At 47.0% G+C, this 21,448-nt stretch overlaps 1 protein-coding gene across 2 annotated transcripts in view; it reads left to right on the top strand.

Moving 5' to 3' along the window:
* Window positions 1-21,448, top strand: part of UTP20 (UTP20 small subunit processome component) — a 1,109,880-nt gene that overhangs the window by 20,291 nt on the left and 1,068,141 nt on the right. For both annotated transcript variants that reach the window (XM_078675325.1, XM_078675316.1), the window contains exon 3: window positions 6,870-6,936. In XM_078675325.1, the coding sequence (XP_078531451.1) occupies window positions 6,870-6,936 (67 nt within the window). The remainder of the gene's footprint in view (window positions 1-6,869; window positions 6,937-21,448) is intronic.

The raw sequence follows: 21,448 nt of genomic DNA, 5'->3' as shown, positions 1-21,448 counted from the left end.
TCCCTCTTGATCATCCGGGTGCAGTGCCATTTCTCCATGTTGGTGGACTAATTGTTTGACCTTTTCCTCCAATTTACGTCTCGCGGTCTGGAGCTCTTCGACATTCCCCTCCGTAGCCCTGACCCTGTCTGAGGTTTTCCGCATGTCCGCTCTCATCTCGATCGTGGCTTTATTGATTTTCGTCTCTAGGTTGTTTTCGTCTCTAGGTTGGTGCCGACTGATTGCATCGCCGCCATGATTGATCCAAGAGATGGTTCCTCTGTGTATGTGACTTCTCTGTTCGTTTCATCCGCGGCCGAAAGCTGGCGAGGGACCGTGTACTTGCCCATATTGTTGAGTTGGACGGTTACCGTAGTGTCTTTAGGTTTCGTCATTTTACCGTGTGGGCCTCAAGTTGGGCAGTGTGGCATCAATAGGGAGAGCTTTGTTACCTCTGTATCGTGGTGAGCGTTATCTTGGAATTTCGTGCAGTCAGAGGGTCCCGCTCTGTCTCAGTCTATCGCCCACTTCAGTCCAGGCCGTATCTGACGGTGCACAACCCTACAACCCACACTTCATACTGTACCAAGATACGTGACCCTACAACGCAGCACTAGGGTAGACAACCCTACAACACAGCAGTAAGGTACTCGACCTTACAACTCAGCTCTAAGGTACTTGACCTTTCAACTCAACACTAGGGTGCACAACCCTACAACCCACACTTCATTCTTTACTAGGAGACACGACCCGGCAACGCAGCACTAGGGTAGACAACCCTACAACACAGCACTAAGGCACTTGACCTTACAACTCGGCACTAGGGTGCACAACCTATCTGTTAGAAGGGGCGATGCCAGAGAGCCAGGTAGGCTCTCCCGACCTCTCCGTGACCCACCTCTCCCACAAATAATGGCGAGTCTTAATATGAGGTCCTCGCCGGGGAGGACTTCGAGTCTAGGATCGTACACATTGAGCTCACACCACACTTATGAACGGACACCACACCGTGGATTTCAGTAAACAAAGTCTTTATCAACAGTAAAGATTTTAGGCAAAATGCACACGTATTCACAAGCGATCGAGGGATCGTAAAGTCTCAGTGATGAGGATGAGGGAAGCGGGACCGTCTCGATCTTTAGGCCAGCACAAAGCGTACCCTGCGCACAGCTCTCAATCCTCGAGCCGGGGGATACGGAAGATGGCAATCGTACTGGGTGCTCTACTCACTTCTTCTTTAGCCAGGTCATGTTGGTAGCGTCGATGGTCCAGCCGGACCAGAGTACTCCTCGAGCCGCGACGAGGTCAGCAGGGCTCGATCCGGAGTGAACAGGGTGTCGGTCAGTTCTTGAGGAGCCGCGACCACGTCAGCAGGGCTCCGAGGTTCCAGTTCCTTCTTCACGAGGATGAGCTGCGACAGCGTCAGCAGGGCTCGATAAGGTCCGGGGTTCAGTCTTCTCCCCAAGGGTTGAGCCGCGATCAGATCAGCAGGGCTCTCTTGTCCAGGATACAACTGCCCGTTAGTTCTTGAGCGGGCCTTGATATAGATCTCATGCCTCGGGGCTGGTCGTTGGAGTGTTCCGTCGGTTGGCCCTTTGATCCTTTTGAAGATGCGTCCGGGAATTCCCAGACGCCCAGCAGGGTCTGGAGCCAGCTCTCGGGGAGGCCAGAGGTGCGATCGAAACCGGCCCACAGGGGAAGGCCAGAGGTGTGAGAGAAACCAGTCTCCCAGGGGAGGCCGGTGGTGCAATTGAAACTCCTTGGTCTTATCTCACTCAGGGAGCCCTGTACCCCCCAGCCCGGCATGGCGCGTCTGAAGCCTAAGTTTCGCTGGGGCCGGGGTCAGACAAGGCCTAGGGAGTCAGGGACCTCGGGAAGGGAAATGGCGGCCGGGGCCTTGTGGGGTGATGCAGGTTCTGGGCGCCCGGTACCGGGAAGGAGGATGGTGGAATGCAGGGCTGGTCGTTGGTTGGTGGGGTCGTGTAGGGAGCGGGGCGGACAGGGAACGGGACGACCAGGGGTTTCTGGGTGCAGAGCTAGGCTAACGGGGTGCTGAGGAACGGGGGGGAACCACGCCACGAGGCCAGGTCCAACACTATCCTCGTCACCAGCGTTGTAAGGGTAAAAGAAGTCCATGTAACCAAAGAGTAGATGGTTTATTAAGATTTTGTTACAAGTTATCAAGATAGGAAGTGGGTAAGTATGCAGAAGATAACCCCACCAGGAGCAGCCTCTCTTCTGCCTACATGCTCCAACTGACACTCAACACCTCACCAGGCACCCAAGCATTCCATGACATCACCAAGCATCCATCATTCCACTGCATCACCGAGCACTCCAGCACTCATCCTGGCTGAGCAGTAGGAAAGGTGTAACTAAGGAAAGAGTGTATGGCAGCATTCATTTTCAAGACACAATAGGAATCATAGTTAATAGTCCTGCAAGCAAGAGGCAGAAAAATTAAAGCAATCCCTTGGTCTGCTGAGCCGTGCTATTTAATCACTGCAGAATAATCCCTGTAAAGGTAAAATATGGAGAGAACTGTGATTTCATAGAAGCTTTACGTGTTTGAAAGACACACAAGGAAAGGCAGAGTAATTATTTGATAGGAATCTGGAGCTTCAACCTGGCTATGAGCCTAGCTGACATGGTAGACTAGAAAACTGCATTGTGTGTCTTCAAGGTTTGCTTGTGAAATTATTCCTATGTGCCTGGTCTCTTTACATACTTGCCTATTGTAGATGGGTTTCTGAAAATAGCAAAAGCTGCGTTATATTCTATTGTAAAGATATAGTCCTCAAAGGGGGTCTATACACATATAGCTATTAATGGAGGATGTTGGGCCATAGCCAATTGGTGCTATCATATTTTATCTGCTGATTATAGAAGATCACAGATCAGTAGAAGGAGAGGTATTTACTAGGCCTCATAGATACCTGTTATTCAGAATTTTAATTTGGAAATGGGGCACATCATGAGTAATTCGGTGCCAACCACTTCAAATTCTGCTTGCCCGCTAACCAGCAGGTATTTTCTCCCAGTAAATGTGGGAAAGTTTGACCTTGGAAAATTGTGTGGGTGTGATAATTATTGCCCCCAATAAGTTGCTCCACGCTGAGAATGCCGCAACGTTTAGTATCCCGATCCTTGTACAAGGATCAGAATCTTGGCCTATAATTGGAGTCTCAGTGAAATGTTCTTTGTATGAATATCATGTGAGCAAATCTGCCAACTCGCATGGTGCCACTGTGTAACACACGACATCGTCTCTGTTAGAAATTTAGTTCCTGGTTGACTGGGGCGTGAGCCCTGGTCAAGTAGTAACCACAATCCCAGTCAGGGCAAGGCACCAGCAATCCCCAAATTAACCTGTGCTCACTCTCTGGGAGCTTGGCACAGAGCGGTCAGGCTTAACTTGAAGGGAGTTGGTAAAGTATTTGTGCAATACTTAAAACAGTAAAAATTGTGAAAACACCACACAAAAAGATTTAGTTTTTAGAAAACTAAAGTTTTATTTTAATAAATAAAACAAGACCAAAATTACAACCCAATCACGGAAACCAGAGCTATTGATTTTTAAAGATTTAAATAAAATTTGCGCCAAAAAGCACAATGTGCCAACAGGGACAATCTGGTTCCGCTTAACCAGGACAAAGTCACATGTTCAGGCCAACCGGGATGGAGCATGGACCAGCTACAGGGACCAGGTTAAGCCCACTGATCAAAGTACCGTAATCCGAGGTTGTGGAGTGTCGCATCGGTTCAGGTCGATACTTTGCGCAGCAGAGGCTTTGCGCCGGTTCCGAGATGCTGCAATGCAGCAGTTCGAGACCTTGATGCATCGATGTTGCGGAGGCAGTTCTTTCAGCGGCACAGCAGTCCGCCTACCTGGCAGAGTATCCACAGGTCCAGAAGTGTACTGAATAGTTGGTGTCTGAAGTCCAGTATTTATACCCAGTTGTGCCTTTGAAGTTGTACCATGCAGATCACAGAACTGAGTGTGAGTAAACTATGAGTAGCGCTATAAAAATGCATTTTTTTCCAGAACGGTGCTATGGAGAGATGAGGTGCATTGTTGGTAAGTGGTAGTGAGGGAATTTATGGAGGAGGAGGAAATTGAGGAAGGGTCTCCAAAAAGACTGTTGCACTGTGTGCAACCAGTGCTAAGGCCAGCCCTGGCTGGGAGTGTTAGCCCGTCCCCCTGAAGTTTGGTCTAGTTGCGCCCCTGTATTCAGGTGTAAGTTAGGCTGTGTCCAGCTCCTCCCTCCCATCCTGTCAGGATGGCCCATCAGGTGTAACTTCCCATTGTGTGTGGCTGTCTAGGTAGAATGCACAAACCCAGTTGCCATCCACTCCAGACATGTGATTTGATACAGGCACCAAATGGCTAAGGCAAAAAAATGCCCACTTTCAAGAAGGGGCATTTTCAGAATTGTATTTTAAAATACGACTTCACCATAAATTAGGATTTTAAATTGGGATTCCAGAGACCCCAAACATGTACCAATTATATCTTTCCATTCTGAAATTACGCTTATGAAATCTAATAAGGTTAGCCTATGGGAGGGTTAGGACTTTCATTAGTGAAAAATGAATGTAAGAGTTTTTCACTACCAGGACATGTAAAACTTAAAATTACATGTCCTGCTTTTTGAACACATTGCACCCCACCCTCCGGGCTGTTCAGGGCTTACCTTAGGGATGACTTATATGTATTCAAAATTAATGGTTGGGCTTGTCAGAAGTTCAACTTGCCAGTACAACATGGTAGTTTAAATCTCCATACACCTGCTTTGCAATGGCAGGCCGGGTACTTGTTTAAAGGACTACTTAACATAACATGTATATTTGTAAAACACACGTTCACCCGGAGGTATCTTGGCGCTGAATAACAGAGGTATCTTGGTGCTGAATAACATATGTTTATTGTTACTCAACTCAATGGTACTCATTTTATCGACCTCAGATGGATGAAAGGCTGAGTGGACCCGCCGGAATTTGAACCTGTGACCATGAAGTTGAACACAGGCCCCAATGGCTGCAATGGATGCATTAGTCCACTGAACCACTAGACTCGGCCTGACTTAAGAAGGTTGCTCAATCAGTGCTGCAGGCCCACTAGTAGCATTTAATTGATAGGCCCTCGACACAAGTAGTGCACTTTACAAGGGACTAAGGCCAGTAAAAACGAAGTCAGCAAAAACAGGAGGTCTGAAGGCAAAAAGTTAGAGGAAATCACTCCAAGGATTCCTGGTGTAACAGACACCCTTCACACAGTCATCTGGTGAGGAGCCAATATCACAAGGTGGCAGGGTAACAGCTTAATATACTGTAAACAGTGGATTACCAGCTCTTTTTCATGATTCCCACTCCCAGTGTCCAGTAAGGAGTGTAAAAACACCCTTGGACACAGTCACTGGCCTTTGCAAGTATTTTTTCTATTCTTTGGAGGAGGGGGTTTGGGGTGAGGCTGGGGCAAAAGTGCCTTGGAGGCACTTCTCAGCACGAGACCCCGTGCCCTCCAAGGCCCCTGCCCCCTCCTGACACAGTTATTTTATTTTAGTTAAGAACCTAGTGTAATGTTAAGTGGACTGTATAGAAGTGGGTGGGGAATTTCATTCTCTGTTGCTAACAGTATCTTCAGAGTGCCCAACTCCTTCCATATTTCGCTTTCTGACAAAAATTGAGTGTCAGGATCTCAAACTGTAGTAGTAATACTTTATTCGATATAATACATATCATAAAAGTACAAACATTTATATACATAAAACCAATGTACAAAAGTATTACATCTCTCATCATTTATAAAGGCTAAAATCTATGTACAATAAAAATAGTAGTTACAAAGCAGGTACAATCAATCTGAAATTCATCTATGTAAGTACGGGGATCTGATTATTAATGTTGCTTATCAGCCTGGTCCGAATGAACCAGGCACTAGCCAGAAACTTTGCAATTCCGCACACAATAAACAGCGATGTAGTGTCCGTTAAGAAAATACGCAAAGCGATCCTGAAGTCTCTAACTCCCATCTCCCTACACACAGGTTTTAACCATCTTGCTCTGGGGAGTTAGTAGGCTTTACAAGCAAACAAGAAATGGGGCAGAGTTTCCCTCTTGCATGGACACCCTGGGCAAGTAGGATCATGGTCCCTCACTCCTTTCCACCCCTCTGTGAACTTTTTGAGGGGGAGTATACCATATCTCATCTTCAGGAAGAGGGATCTGTCTCTCGGGATTTGGATAAAATCCAAAAAGGGCTCCAACTTCCTCATTGGTTTGTGATCAAGAAATTGATTAGTTAGTTGGCCCCACTTTGTGCATTTTGATTCCTCAGATTCAACCCACTCCCAATAGATTTTCTTAACAATTTGTTTGTGGGGTGGCGTCTGGGAGTTCCAAAATTCTACCATTCCTAACTTCACAACTAACTTTCTCAAGGAGTTTAGCCATTTTATCTAATTTGCCACATTCAATTTAATCAGCTCATCCAACACCCGAGCATAGTTTGCTAAATCTGGGGTCCTTCTCAGGCGCACCCAGAATAGCAGTGGGCGAAGCCGCACTATGTCTGCGATTGAGCGTTTACCCATATCATTGTACAGGGGTTTCAAAGGGGTTGAGAGGGGCAGTGACACTAAGTCTCTCACAAACTTATTCTCGGCTGTAACCAGATTTCTCGTGTTCTCATCCCCCCTAAAACTGAAATCTGAACAATAGATGGGCCAGAAAAGCCTTTGAGAGTTTTGCCTAAGTACCAGTTAATGAATTAGGTTGTGATCTGTATGTATTCATTGAATTTGAGGGACAGTTCATCTCTGGAATACCTCAGCAGTAAACTATTTTGCATGTTCGATCTTTCAAAAATAAATGTGTTTTTATTTCTGCAGGAAGTTGAGACCTATTTCTATGAAGGATTACAGAAATGGAGAGAATTGAACCTAACACAGCATTTTGGTATGTATTTTTATTTTGCTGGGCAATCTATACAAGGCTGATGCTTGTTTATATACATTTGTACTCTTCACCTAGCAAATCGTTTATTTTCCATTAAATGCAATACCCTTTGTTTGTTGTGTGCCCAAGTATCTTTAGGTGCCCTTTTGTGTTGGAACAACAAAAGAGTGAGTTGGTTGAGAGTTGTTGTCCCACACATTTAGTAAACAAATGAGGACCCTGTTCCTGGTGATAGTGTAGTATCTTAACTAGGTGTTCTTGTCAATATTGAAAAAAATCCAGTCACTCCCCCAAATTTGACTGATGCCTTTAAGAACATTTGTAATGTTCTTGTAGTCCTAGAGATGAGAGATGTACATTTGAAGGGTGGCAGTGAGATCCTGACCTCACCTTCATCTTGTTACACTAACGTCTGTAGTGATATTGGATCTACGCGCTGGGCTTGCCGGATGCTAGCACAGTTTGTTGAGTGTGTACTATTGTTAAAGAGTCTCTGATGGAAAAGGCCCCTGAAGATGACCAGCCTATTTCTGTACAGAGGCGCAAGAAGTAAAAATTTGGTAAACTGCAGCTTGAAGCATTGAAGCACACTTCGTTTCAAGCTTTCATAAGGAATATTTGAGGTGGGAGTTGAGGTAGACATAATAATAGTGACGATTGGGCATGAGGTGAAGGCAGCACCTTTCGTCATGAACTTCACGACGTTTTAGTTATTGTGACAAAGGCAATGTTAGTAAATGTATTAACTCTTCTTTTTGACTTTAGTGTTTTGGGGAATTTCATATTTTGTTTACCATTCTGTGTTGGCTAATGAAAATTGAACATGTTAGCATTTCATTGAAGGAGTACTGGTGTAGCATTGGTCGGTGTATTGATGTATCCTGGTCGTTGTATCATGGTGGGCGTGTTTGTTCATAATGTTGGTTTTGTGGGCGTATAATGGTAAGCGCATTGCATCATATGATGAAGTCAGTAATTTATGTCCTGATTTTCATGAATGCTTAGTTACTATGACAAAGGTACTGTTAACAAATTTGTTAATCTTAACTCCTTTTCGTGTTTAGTGTTGTAGGGATTTTTATTTTGTTCGGCATTTTGTGCATTGGTATATGAAAATTGAATGTGTTGGCATATCATGTTAGCTGTAGGCGTACTATGGAGGTGTGTTGGCATATAATGAGGTTGTTATGGGGTTGACGTATCATGGGGGCTGGCGTATCATGTGTCTACCCGTCATGCTGGGTGTGTTGGTCTATCATGGTGCGTTTGTTTGTGCATGATGTTGGTTGTGTGGTATGATGATGACCGCTTTGACTTTGGTTTGTTTACGTATGTGGATAGATGTGTTGCTTGGCAGCTACTGTCTGGGCATGTAACTGGAGGTGATTATTTTGTGCCTTAAAAATATACATGCTTTGATAGTCACATTGTATACTATACTCCTGTTTTGCTTTATGTCTCCAAAACGCCTGAACAGATTTTCACAAAACCCCAAAAAGTCAAAGGATGTTGAAAAAGTTGCCATTCCTTAGCAGCTTGGGAAACATGTGCTAAATGGTTTCAGAGGCAGAAAAAAACCCATGGAAAAATCATATACTTGGCCAAAGAAAATTATTTGGGACTCCTATTTTTTAATCGGTTCACTGACCTACAACATTTGTGGCACGCTCATAGATATCGTACTGTACTTAGTTTCCCCCAAGTGTGGTGCAGGTTAGTCAAGGATGGGAAAAGTTATTAAGTGTGCAAAAATGGGATTTCATTTGGAGTGGTGTATCAAGCTTAATTACAGAGTCACACTTGTAATATGTAGATTTGAAGCCAAATTGAATGGGTCTGGCTTTATTATGCTGATGCATAAAAAACAAGCATTGGCATAGCCAATAGGTCTTGCATTTGGGACCTTATAAGTGTTTAGCCATGCAACAGTTGGTGTTGTTGCACCAAGGATATTCTGCTGCATAACTAAATACTTATAAGGTCCAAAAAGCAAGACCTATTGGCTATGCCAATGCTTGTTTGTTTTTTGTTGCTGTTTTGTTAAGTTGCTAGATCTACAATAGCTGGACATGGTTTTTGTTAACAGTTCTTTGCATTAAATGAACTTGTTTTCATTGCTCTGAATGTTGTTTCCATTCTGGCTGTAGGAAGCAGTCATTCCCGGGGTTGTGGGGGCTGCCTAGCTGTGCGCATTCGCCAAACTTTGCAAATGAGAAAAAGCCTGGTGCAGGCGCAATTTACAAGTTTGGAGTAAGTGAGCCCCAGACAGCATGACTTACTCACACAGGAGTTCATGCACTGCCCCTGCATACTCAGCATGGTTTAAGGAAACTCGACCCACTCCCTCCCAGGCATCGAACACATATTTACCAAGAAACTCTGAGAAGAGCATGCCTGCTGCACTGGCGGCTGGTGGTGTGTGTGTGCCTGGTGAAAGCATGCACTGACTGCTGGTGGTGTGTGTGCCCGGTGAAAGCGTGCACTGACGACTGGTGGTGTGTGTGCCTGGTGGAAGCGTGCACTGACGGCTGATGGTGTGTGTGCCTGATGGAAGCGTGCACTGACGGCTGGTGGTGCGTGGGTCCGGTAAGAGCGTGCACCGACGGCTGGTGGTTTGTGTGTGCCTGGTGAAAGCATGCACTGCTGGCCCGTGGTGTGTGCCTGGTGGAAGCATGCACCAACGGCTGGTAGTGTGTGACAGCTGGTAGTGTGTGTGCCTGGTGGAAGCGTGCACTGACGGCTGGTTGTGTGTGTGCCTGGTGGAAGCGTGCACTGATGGCTGGTGGTGTGTCTGCCTTGTCGAAGCACGCACTAATGGCTGGTGGTGTGTATGCCTGGTGGAAGCGTGCACTGACGGCTGGTGGTGTGTATGCCTGATGGAAGCGTGCACTGACTGCTGGTGGTGTGTGTGTGCCTGGTAGAAGCATGCACTGACGGCTGGTGGTGTGTGTGCCTGGTGGAAACGTGCACTGATGGCTGGTGGATTGTGTGCCTGGTGGAAGCGTGCACTGACGACTGGTGGTGTGTGTGCCTGGTGAAAGCGTGCACTGACGGCTGGTGGTGTGTGTGCCTGGTGGAAGCAGGAGCATTCACAGTGATAGAGGACACAAATGAAACTTACAAAGAGGAGGGGGAGAAGGGAGGGGAAGTGTGAGCAGAGGAGCATGATCTGAAGCTGAGCAGGAGGGAGGGGGAAAAGGGAGGGGGTAGTGCAAGCAGAGAAGCCTGATAACAGCAACAAAACAAGCATTTTCAATTCAAAAGGTCTCGCATTTACGCAAGTTTGAGCTATTGACATTGCACATAACAATGCCTTTTATATTTGTTTTCCCTTTAAAAACATAAATAAAAGGCATTGTCATTTACAATGCCAATAGCTTTAACTTGTGTAACTGCGAGACCTATTGCATTGAAAATGCTTGTTATGGATAAATTGGGGCCTTATACCTGGCCTGGGAGCTATCCACAGGAGCAACTATATAAGTTAGTTATGAGTTTTACCCAGGAGCAAATATCCCTCAGCAGGTAGCTATGGCCTATGTCCAGAAGCAAATACACCCAAGACTGTGCCCAAGAGCAGTTAATATGCACCAGGCAGCTATGTGACGCATAAAGCAGCAACTATTTCCAAGAAGATCCTCAGTGGGGGATGAAAGGAGTACCCTTTTCATTTGATAGGCTCTTTCCAGGACCAAACAGGCAATGCCCTTAACCGGGCATCCTTCACATGGATACCCCAGCTGGACACACCTAGATTCCAGCTTAAATAGTGGCACACGTTTAGCAATCACATGGCTAGGGTCCAGTCTGAGCCCTACATGTTCTAGACTGGTCGGACTAATCTAGTCCCAAAGTTCAGCCCTAATGCACAGCTGATTAAGTGGAGTCACCCTGTTGTCAATGAACATCTAACTGACTTTCAGATGGCAATGGAAAAAGCAGGGCTTTACACATAAGGTATTTCAAATGATCCCAAAGTTTTTTTTTTTTTAACTACTGCGATTCTGTCTTAGTGCACTCAATTTATTTTTTGGGGTGAAAAAGGAGTTTGAGGCAGAGGCAGACAGGACACAGAGTGTAGAGAGAAAGTGAGAACGGAGAGACGGTGTGCATGGAGAGGAGAAAGAGAAGACAGAAATGGAGTTGAAGGAAAGGAATAAATGTCGAGAAAGCAAAGAAAAAAGTGAAAGAAGCGTACGTGAGAAAGAGGTGAAGGCTGAGATAAAACCAAAATAAGGGAAATTGAGGCGAACAAGAGAAGGAGAGAGAAAAAGTAGGAGAGAGCAGATAGAAAGGGAGAACATAACAGCTTTACAAAGGAATGCCTGGTGCTTGCCTAGATCGCCAAGGGATGGGGGGGTCAAGGGACCAGCAAAAGCACAATGACAATTCCAATATAAAACCACAACAACGTTTTCAGAAACCGTTATACATAACTGTGCTTTCAGGTTAATGCACCTTAAAAAAAATGAATAAATAAACTTCTTAACTGCATGCACTCAAGCCCGTTTTGGAGGAACAAAACTTATCAGCTGACCCTGGTATAAGAGGAAACAGCCATCCTTAAGGAAGCCCAGCCAGGAAAGAAAGGCCAGGTGCTGTGCCCTATGCAGGTAGTCCACTGAAGGGGCGAGTTGGAGGGGTCCAAACGGAAATGGATGTGAAATACCAAACTGCACTAGAAGAAGAACTCGAAGTGGTTCGGGACAGGAAGAATATGTAAAGAGGGTCGGAAATTAGAGAGAGAACAGGGTGGAAGGAGAGCGTGGAGAGGAAAAGAAACAAAGAAGAAGGAGAGAAAGCAGGGTAGAATGGAGGAGACTGAGATAACGAGAGAAATGGTGGTCACATTAGAGCTACCCTCTTCTGCTGGCAAGTCACTGCAGACGCAACTCCTCTTTGCTTGTATCGCACATAGCAGCCCAAGACCTTCCTCTGTGCAGTGAGGTTACACACAGCAGAGACCTCATTCCCTGTGAAGTTGCACAGTGAAAAGTACTCTGACAGGTCCCTCCGTGCAGAGGAGTCCGCGACTGCAGCGGGGTCACATACAACAGCGGTCTCCCCATCTGTGTAGGCAGGCACACACTACAGGCAGCCGCTTCCCGCACAGTGAAGCCACCTCCCTATGAAAGTAAGTCGATCCGACGCACCACAGAGGGTTACAAACGTTCTGGCTGCAAGGCTCCGGAAATACAATCTCTTTGACAAACACACAGCTGAGCTTTTTCGTTTAAAAGCTGAAGTGGTCACTCGAGCGTACACGAGAGTTTCTCATTATATAGTGTAGTTCCGGCGCTCATTTATACTCACTCAGTTGTCGCAGTTTCTCTGATCTGATAAGGCTCGTCTTAGCGACCCAGAAAGGCACATACTGCCAGCATGGCCCGAGGGACGCAGGGCTACCACAGAGCACGCAGCATCTAATATGCCCGCGCATCATTTAAAATAGCGTGCCACGCACTCGATGCTAGTTGAATTCAGGCATCAATGGCCACCCAATAGTTAGCTATGCTGTGGAGGAGGAGGAGGAAGTCAGATTTGAGGTGGCTAAAGTAGTGGAATGTTTATTTATTTATTTATTTATTTATTCAAAGTTTTATATAGCGCGAACAGGATCCTTACAGATATCAGAGCGCTTTACAAAGACAGGGTAGGGGCAGTAGGAGTCAACAGAGATAATGGGAACAGCATAATAGTCAATAGCATGGTAATAACAAGGTTAATAAAAACATACATAAAACCAATCCATATACAGTCAGATAAGGAAGTAATATAGGACAGCACAGGTCATTGATCCCACTACAGAGGTGTACAGGTGAATCAGTAAACCAACGTGTATCACATCTTGGTCGGTAGTAAGAGAGTAGCGTAGTGGCGCCCCCAACAAGTAGAGTATAGTGCCAGGGGATATTGCGCAGTGATACAAGCAATGAAGAGTCTCTGAACCAGCATCTATAACGATCAGGAGATCTTGGCCAGAAGGATGGTTTTCACCTCTTTCTTGAAGAGTGAAGTGGAGGGGATCAGCCTGATTTCAGGAGGGAGCGCATTCCAGATCCTGGGTGCCATTCCTGAGAAGGAGCGCTTGTAGGTTTTCACTTTCCGGAATCTACGAGGTTTCAGGAGTAGATTATTTGTACTCCTATTGGATCTCGAACCTCCTGATATAGACAGCTTTTGAGCGAGGTAGTTGGGTGCCTTGTGGTGCACGGCCGCGTGTGTCATAACTGCAATTTTTAGATGTATTCTGGCCTCAAAAGGCAGCCATTTTAGAGTCTTTAGGTCTGGGGATATGTGCGAATGCTTTCTAGAGCCAGTAATGAGTCTCGCGGCAGCGTTCAGGGAGGCTCTTAAGGGTGCTGTTGTGGCTAGTGGGAGACCGCTGAGGGCCGCAATTCCGTAGTCTATTCTAGGGATGACTAAAGCTTGTACAGCAGTTTGGAAGTCTTTGGCCGGGAGAAAGGGTTTAATTTTCCTCAGCGTGTTAATTTGAAAATTAGCTGCTTTTGTGGCTTTGCTGACGTGTTGCTGCATGTTGAGCTTGGCGTCGAGTGTGATGCCTAGGGATTTCGCCGAGTCCACAATGGTAGGTTGGACATTGAGTGCTGTTAGGTTGTTGAGCCAGGTTTGGGTGGTGGAGATTTTCGCCGGGGGTGTGATGTGTAGGAACTCAGTTTTCAGAGCATTTAGTTTGAGGTGATTATCGGCCAGCCAAGATTGGGTGTTAATAAGCGTGGAATTCAGATGTTTGATATCTTCCGGGGATTGTAACTTTAGATAGAGTTGTGTGTCATCGGCGTACATATGGAATTGAACATTGGATGCTTGAAGCAAGGTGGCGAGCGGTTCCATAACGAGGTTGAACAGTGTAGGGGAGAGGGTGGACCCTTGTGGGACACCTAGGTCTGCAGGCACAGGTGTAGATAGCACATTGTCGATCTTGAACCTCTGAGACCGATTGTGAAGGAAAGACGAAAACCACTTGAGAACAGTTCCCGATAGCCCCATTCTAGTACTTAGCAGCTCCAGCAAGTTCTCATGTTTGACCGTGTCAAATGCTGACGAGAGGTCAAGAAGGATGAGGAGGCAGGACTCATTGCGATCCAGAATTTGGAGGGCGTCATCAATTATGTGTGTCATAGCTGTTTCCGTGCTATGTTTCGCTCTGAAGCCTGATTGATGAGGGTTGAGGAGGTCAAATTGATCAATGTGTTTTGTTAGTTGGAGTTGGACACATTTCTCCAGCAGTTTGGCCAGGGTGGGGATATTGGTGATGGGCCGATAGTTGTTTAGGTCAGACGGATCAGCTGTAGGTTTCTTGAGTATGGGCGTGACTTGCCCCACCTTAAGGGAGTCTGGAATGTGGCCTTGTTGCAGAGAGCTGTTGATGATCTTGGTCCAGAGAGGGAGGAGCAAGGGGATAAAGTCTTTTACAGCATTAGCAGGTAGGGGGTCTGTGAGGTGATTAGAGGGCTTCAAGGTGCAGAGCAGTTTGTATATTGCTTCTTCTGAATAGGTATCGAAGTACTGCCAGGATGCCTTGTTTTTAGGTTGAGTGTCTGCCATTCTGGTGTGGCTGGGGTATCGGCTTACATCTATGATGAGGTCATTTTTTATGTTGTCAGTCTTTAGTTTGAAGAAAGCAGAGAAGGCTTCACAGTGTGGGGTGTCGTTTGTTGAGCTGTTTGATTGTGTGGGTTGTGCCTTTGTTTGGGTCTTGATTAGCTCGAACAGCTTTCTTGGCCTGTTCTTCGCTTGGTCCAACTGGCGGCTGAAGAAGTCCGACTTTGTGCGCTTTATTTTCCTAAAGTAGGCATTTCTCTTGTTCTTAAGCTTTTTGAGATGCAGCGCTGAAGGGTCCGATCTCCAGGTGCGCTCTGCCATTCCCATATTACGCCTTTCATCATTGAGTCTGTCATCGTACCAGGGGTTAGAGATTTTGGTGGAGACTCTCTTCAGTTGCAGAGGGGCGACTTCATTGACTATTGTGTTCATAGAGTCAAGGTAGTGGTCAGTCAGTGATTGAACATCTGAGGCCCCTGAAGGGGGAAGGAGGAGGTTGCCGATGTGGGGAGGTAGGGTAGAGGGATTCAGATTCTTCAAATCCCTTTTCCATGCTTTGGTTTTGATTGGTTGAGTAGGGTTAGGTTTAACTTTTTCGTTGATAAAGAAGGTGATAATGTGGTGATCTGACCAATCGCAGGGTAGAATCGCCTCCAGTTGAATAGCGTTCTCTTTGGCAATGATGAGATCGAGTATCGCGCCTTTGTCGTGTGTTGGTTTATCGCATAATTGGGTGAGGTCAAGCGCATTGAGGAAAGTTTTGAGACTATTCACCACGGTGTCTTTCTGATCGTTCCAATGGAGATTGAAGTCACCCAGGTAGACTTGAGTGGTCTGCCGACCGGCATTGGAAGTGATCAGGTCCATGAATTGTTGAGTGAATATGAGATTGTCACCAGGCGGGTGATAGATGAGATGTAAAGCACAGACTTGTTTGCCCTCACTGGTGATGTCGAGGCAGAGGAGTTCATAGGAGGAAAGGGAGGGGGAGGTGACTTGAGTAACGGAGAGGTTGCTCCTAAAAATGCATGCAATTCCCCCGCCCGTCTTGCCAGGAGACCTGTCCAGCCTGATGATGTGATAATTGGGGGGGACTAGTATGTCCATAATCGGGGTAGAGGCTTCAGTGAGCCACGTTTCCGTTAGAATGGCTAGGTCCAGATCCTTATCTGAGACGAGATCCGCGATGTCGGAGGAATGTCTCTGGGCCGATCTGCAGTTTAGTAGGATGCATTTGAGTTTGGGAGAGAGAAGGGTGGTCGAGCTTTCTAGTGTGAGGGGAACTTTTCTGAGGTTGTTAGGGACGGAGCCTCTGTTGTTGAGTGTTGGGGGCCTTAGAGGGTTTGTAAGAATTGTGGGTATGGGGATGTGTGAGTTGGAAAAGTCTTTTACCGGACCTGGGCCATAAGAGCGTAGGAGAGAGCATAAGTCGCGGTCCGACAAGGAGTTGAGAACACGACGGGGGCGGTGGGAATTATTGCGCACGGGGATAGTAGGCCATTGCTGGTGTCGTCGGGGGCGTGGGATAGTAGGCCATTGCTGGTGTCGTCGGGGGCGAGGGTATGCAGGGAGTGTGCGTCGTTTGTAGGGTAGTGGAATGGTGGGAGGTAGACTGGGCTGTGAGGAGAGAAGGTCTTTGATTGCGTGGATGTCTTTTTTGATTTGTAAGATTTCCTCTTTGACTTGTTGGAGGGTGGATAAAGTCAGGTCAGGAGGGTCATTGGGGAAGGTGTTGGTGGAGAGAGCCGTTGGTGAGTGGTTGAGTAGTGAGCTGGTGAGCAGGCTGGGTATCGGGGGGGGGGTATACTAGTGTTGTTGAGGGGTTCCACGGAGCTAATGGGTGGGATGGTATTCCAGGAGTGGGCGTGTTTGTGGGCGAGGGGTGTGGGTGATGTAGGTGCGACAGGCGGTGGGTGAGAGGCATAGGTAGTGACTTCAGTGGGAGACGGTGCCGGTGAGTAGAATAGTGAGTGAAGGCTGAGGACAGTGGGGGAGACAGGAGGGTAGTGAGGGCTGAGAATAGGAGGTGGGAGAGAGGGGGATGCTAGGGTAAGGGAGGAGGTATGTTCTGTATCTTTTGTTGGGAGGGAGATAGAGTTGTGAGTGGGAGTGGTGAGGGAGCAGGGAAGGGAGAGGTGTCTGCCGTGGGGGAGATGGGGAGGATGGGTGGATAAACTCCGAGTGATGGTGTGTGCAGATGTAGGCGTGTTGTGGGCGGGAGTTGTTGTGTCAAGTGTGAGAGACTCGTGGGTGGGAGTGTGAAGGGAGATGGGGAGGGAGAGGTGTCTGTCGTGGAGGGGATGGGAGGGGGGGGTGGATAAACTTTGGGCGGTGGCTTGTTCAGATGATGGTGTGTTGTGGGTGGGGGATGTTCTGTCCGGGGGGGGAGGGATGGAGGGGATATGGGTGGGGGTAAGAAGGGTAGAGGGGTTGCTAGTATGTGCGGTGGAGTTATTTGTGACTATTCTTGGGGAGTGGGGGGCGTTAACAACAGGTGGGCCATTTACTGGGGTGCTAGGGGTAGAAGTGTAGTAGGTGGTGGCTGCGACGTCAGGGGTGATAGTGCCCGCGGAGTTCTGAGTGGGGGTCCGCAGCTTGGAGAGGTGCTCTTTGAACTTGGGGAACAGGTTGTCTAGTAATTCCAGGTTCTTGTCCGTGGATTGGATTAGGACAATCCCGTTATTGTAGATGGTAATGGTAGACCTGCCCGGGAAGAGGTGGGAAGGTGTGATGGTGAGACTTAGGCCATGAGTTGTTTTCCTGGTGGTGGAGACTGTGAGTAGGGATAGGAAAGTTTTCCTCCATTGGGCTCTGCGTGAGGTGTGGAAGATGATATCAGTATTCAGGGCTCCATTGCCCAGTGAGAAGTAAGTGTCAGCAAAGGGTGTTTCTGGGTGTGACCTCAGGAAGTTGTGTTTAAAACGTTTAGTGGCATTTTTGGAGAGAGGAGTGGAGGGGTAGTTAATTCATCATCCCCATCCAATTCTTGGTCCCTGCAAGGTGATGGCATACTTTCAGTTTGCATGCACATTAAATTACTCGCCTTATCTATAATGAATACCTTCGAGTAACGAATTGTACGCCACTCACCCTTTCCATCCTCGGGTATAAATAAGCAGATTGTGCCCTGTGATGTAGTACTTCCCTCGCTCCAGAACAATCATATGCCACAGTTGGAGTTACAAGTCCCTCCAATTTCAAACCACCATCTATTCAGTCCTGTGCTTTCGTTCTGCAAATCATTCAAGATATTCTACTTGGGTGAAGTAAAGCCAACAAAAGCGACACGGTGTGACACAGGACTGGAAACATGGTATTTTAGTGCATATGTTGAAACTGGCAACTGCAGTTTGCATGCATCATTTGCATACATTTTGTGCACTAAAAAGTAGTTACTCCCCATTTGAATTCCTGTGATTTTACTTTTACACAAAGCATCGAATTTAGTTTGTAATTGTGTTCACTGCCATGTAGAAAACAAGCATTGCCCCTTTTAGTCTTATTGTCCATTAAACCATTTTCTTTGATTCTAGCAGATATTTGAAGGTTTCTTTTCCTTGGGCTAAAATCTGCCTAATTAGACATTATGAGGTGCTGGTGAACTTTGGTCTATCAGTGCACTAGTTCTGAAATTCAAACCAACCTGTAGTCAACTGCCTTCTTTCTTGGTTTATTCGAGAGAAATTTAGAAATACGAGCAGCACAAATTAACAAGCATTTGCAATGCAATAGGTCTCGCATTTACAAGAGTTTAAGCTTTTGGCATTGTAAAATGACAATGCCTTTTATTTATGTTTTGGTTTTTAAAACATACATAAAAGGCATTGTCATTTACAATGCTAATAGCTTAAACTCTCGGAAAAGCAAGACCTATTGCATTGCAAATGCTTTGTTTTTTTTGCACTCTCCCTGCCCTGCTCGAGTTGTCCTGTGCCCGCGTGAGCAGGTCTCTTGCATTCAGGTACTTGTGGTACCCTCCCCTTACCAGACCAGTCTGCCTAGTGCCGGCTGTATTGTGAGCCCTGTGCTCAGACTCAACTTCCTCTCTGTGCAATGCGCTCTTTATTTCCGGTAAACAGTCAGGGGGCTCCTGTGCTCTTCCCCCCCTCAGGCTTCAACTGCCTCTCAGGCCCAAGGACAGAGGGCACGATGCAGTGCACTGAAACCCTGCAGAGCAAAGGGCAGTAGTGTGGAGGTTGACTTGGAATACAGAAGACCTCAGGCATGGGGGAATGGGCCGGTAAGGAGAGGATATTGCAGGCAAGTCTTTTTAAGGTTTGAGTTAGCGGTAAAGAGAAGAGCCCGCCGATTCCACGTTCTCAAAATTATCGGATCATTCCGAAATGCCCACCCTGTGCTGTGTGTGTTTGCTCTTGCTCTGTTATGGCTGCTTGCTCTCTCCTATGTACTTCTCAGCTCTTTGCGCCTCATGTCGCGATCTCCCTTGTGTGCTTTTTCCTCCGCCCGCATGTTGCTGTCTCCTTCATGTTCTTCTCTCAGAACCCCAGTGTTACTCTCTCCCGCTTGCCCACTTCCTGTTAGTTTGTATTGTTAAATACATATTTTGTTGGAGCGCCAGATGGCAAATTGCTGCTGGTCTGTCACAAACGCATAATTGCGCACTTGCAATTTCTTGATTTTTATTAATCAAGTGGTGCCCACCGTCGCTAACCGGTCACTAAAAAACATTGTGCATGTGCCATTCTGTAGGCACACACATAATAGTGTATTCATTGACATGCAGACTGACGCTACAGCGGCTGCATTATTGTGCCTTTTGTTTCTGCCATACTAAACAGCCCTGACAAATCAATTGCTTTTTACCAATGCAGTTCAGCTCATGTTTATTACACGCAACTGCTACAAAAAATAAAAAACAAAACATAAAAAGTGATCATCGTGAGCAAACAAAATACAAGAGGAGCGAACGATGCATTACAGGAGGAGACGAGAGAACAATCACCGCCGCAGCCCGGAGGAAAACACCGGAAGCAGATGTCCGGCCCGCCGCCTAGTTGTGGGCGGGGCCGGGAAGAGGTGTGTCCACTCCGACCCGGTGAGTCCCGAATAGAGAGGAGGGGAGTGAGGCCTCATGTATGCGGCGGCCGGGGGCCCTTCTATGTATGCGGCGGGGGGTGGTGTCTCTGTATGTGTGTGCGTGCGTGTGTGTGTGGGTGCGGCGGGGGGGGGTGCGCGCGCGTGTCTGTGTGTGTGTGGGCCTTCCTGCCTGCGTGTGCATGTGTCCCGGGGTGGGGTGGGAGGGGTGGGGGCTGCCTGTGTCTGAGCAAGTTACTCTGCGCATGCGCGGCTCAGACGCGCGCTCACGCGGTCAAAACTGGAAACGAAAAGCGCGTGTCAGATTGGTGTCCTCAAAACTAAATACGGGTAGCAATAGGTCTGAAGCAGACACCTCAATGCTCACGCATTTAGAGTACGTCTGCTCGACCTAAAAATACAGATGCTAAATGATAAAGTCCGCAGGCTTGACTCCAACGACGAAGCATGATACTTGCAGCCCCCTTGTTAGGCCAATCACAAAGTCAGGAATTTCAGAGTGCTAAACCCAATGAACCAACCCACATCACGCTTGCTCCAGGCATTAAATATATATATATATATGTAATAAAGTTCAGAAGCCTTGTGATGTAGTGACCTTTCTCTATACATCTGGCACCCACAATGGCATGAATGACATGTTCAAATATGGGGATTTTTATTTGGTTGGAGGAAACTATTTGCCAGAGGTACGAAATGAATAGCTTTATGATAAGAATACATACAACTCAATGTGTAAGAAATGTAAGTAATGCAAGCAAACACATTTGAATGGAAGAAGGGGCACGGGGGCAGTAAAGAGATCTTATAAAAACGGGAAAGGAGCCCGCACACACGTCAAAACTTTCATTCTGCCCCACCTCGCGCACTCGTTTAATTCTTAAAACATCTGGGCTCTCTTGCCTGCAGCAAGGAGCGGGCCCCCGGATCCCTGCTGCTCAGGACAACATGCTGCGGCTCTGTCACAGCTCATCACTCCACACGAACCCCAGGCTGACTCAGCGGCCAAGGACTCATTTCCGGTACTAAGCATTTCAAGAAGTGTATCAAGCAAGAACTAACCCTCCCGCTGCACAGCCTCATTCAGAAACAGGACAAAGACTCCCACAGCGGGTCGAAAGCGACTAGGAGAAAAAAATGCAGTCTTCGAAATGCATCGATCCATCAAGCCTACAGCGCAGATGTTAATTTGCATTTTTAATGCGTAACGTACACCTTACAGACCCGAGACATGCTCTGTCTTTATGTACATACTATTTAACACTATGTATAACACCCCCTTTCCAGACCCAGAATTACCACATGTGAATCAACATAATGCCCACTTCGTCCATAATCTAATGTTGGCGCTATATACAGTAAACTGCAGAGGGGTTTTCACTTGCCCGTCAAAGCAGGGATCAGCCACCCGAGTCCCTAAGAGTTCTTGCCCTCGAAGTGCCAGCATGACTGAACTCCACCTAGCCCTTCATGGAGGGTAGGGGCATACGTTTAGTTAGCAAGGCTAATTACAGTAAGGTTAGTTTGATTTTAAAGTGCCTCCACTTCACCCGTACATATGAGTAGGAGGCGCTACACTTCAACAAAACCTGTTAACACCGTTATGTCCTTTCATTCGTTTGTTTAAGATTCAGTTTATTTACCATCACATTTCAGCATACTATACGCTCGGAAGTGGAACCTCACTGGCAACTATAATGTTTTCTCACCTGCTGGTAGCGCTTGCCTTGCCCATGTTGAGTGTTCCTTCTTTGCACCATACTCCGCTCCCTCACATCCATGCAGACCTTGGTGCCAAGGGACTCCAGTAATCCGAGCGATGGGCTGGCGGCCCGAGGGGCGGAGCAGACGGAAGGCACTGCGGTGAGCCGACAGTGTGGGAAGGAAAGAT

The sequence above is a fragment of the Lissotriton helveticus genome, chromosome 1_1, assembly GCF_964261635.1.
Source record: "Lissotriton helveticus chromosome 1_1, aLisHel1.1, whole genome shotgun sequence".
NCBI classification, from domain to species: domain Eukaryota; kingdom Metazoa; phylum Chordata; class Amphibia; order Caudata; family Salamandridae; genus Lissotriton; species Lissotriton helveticus.
This window is presented reverse-complemented; position numbering and strand designations above follow the sequence as displayed.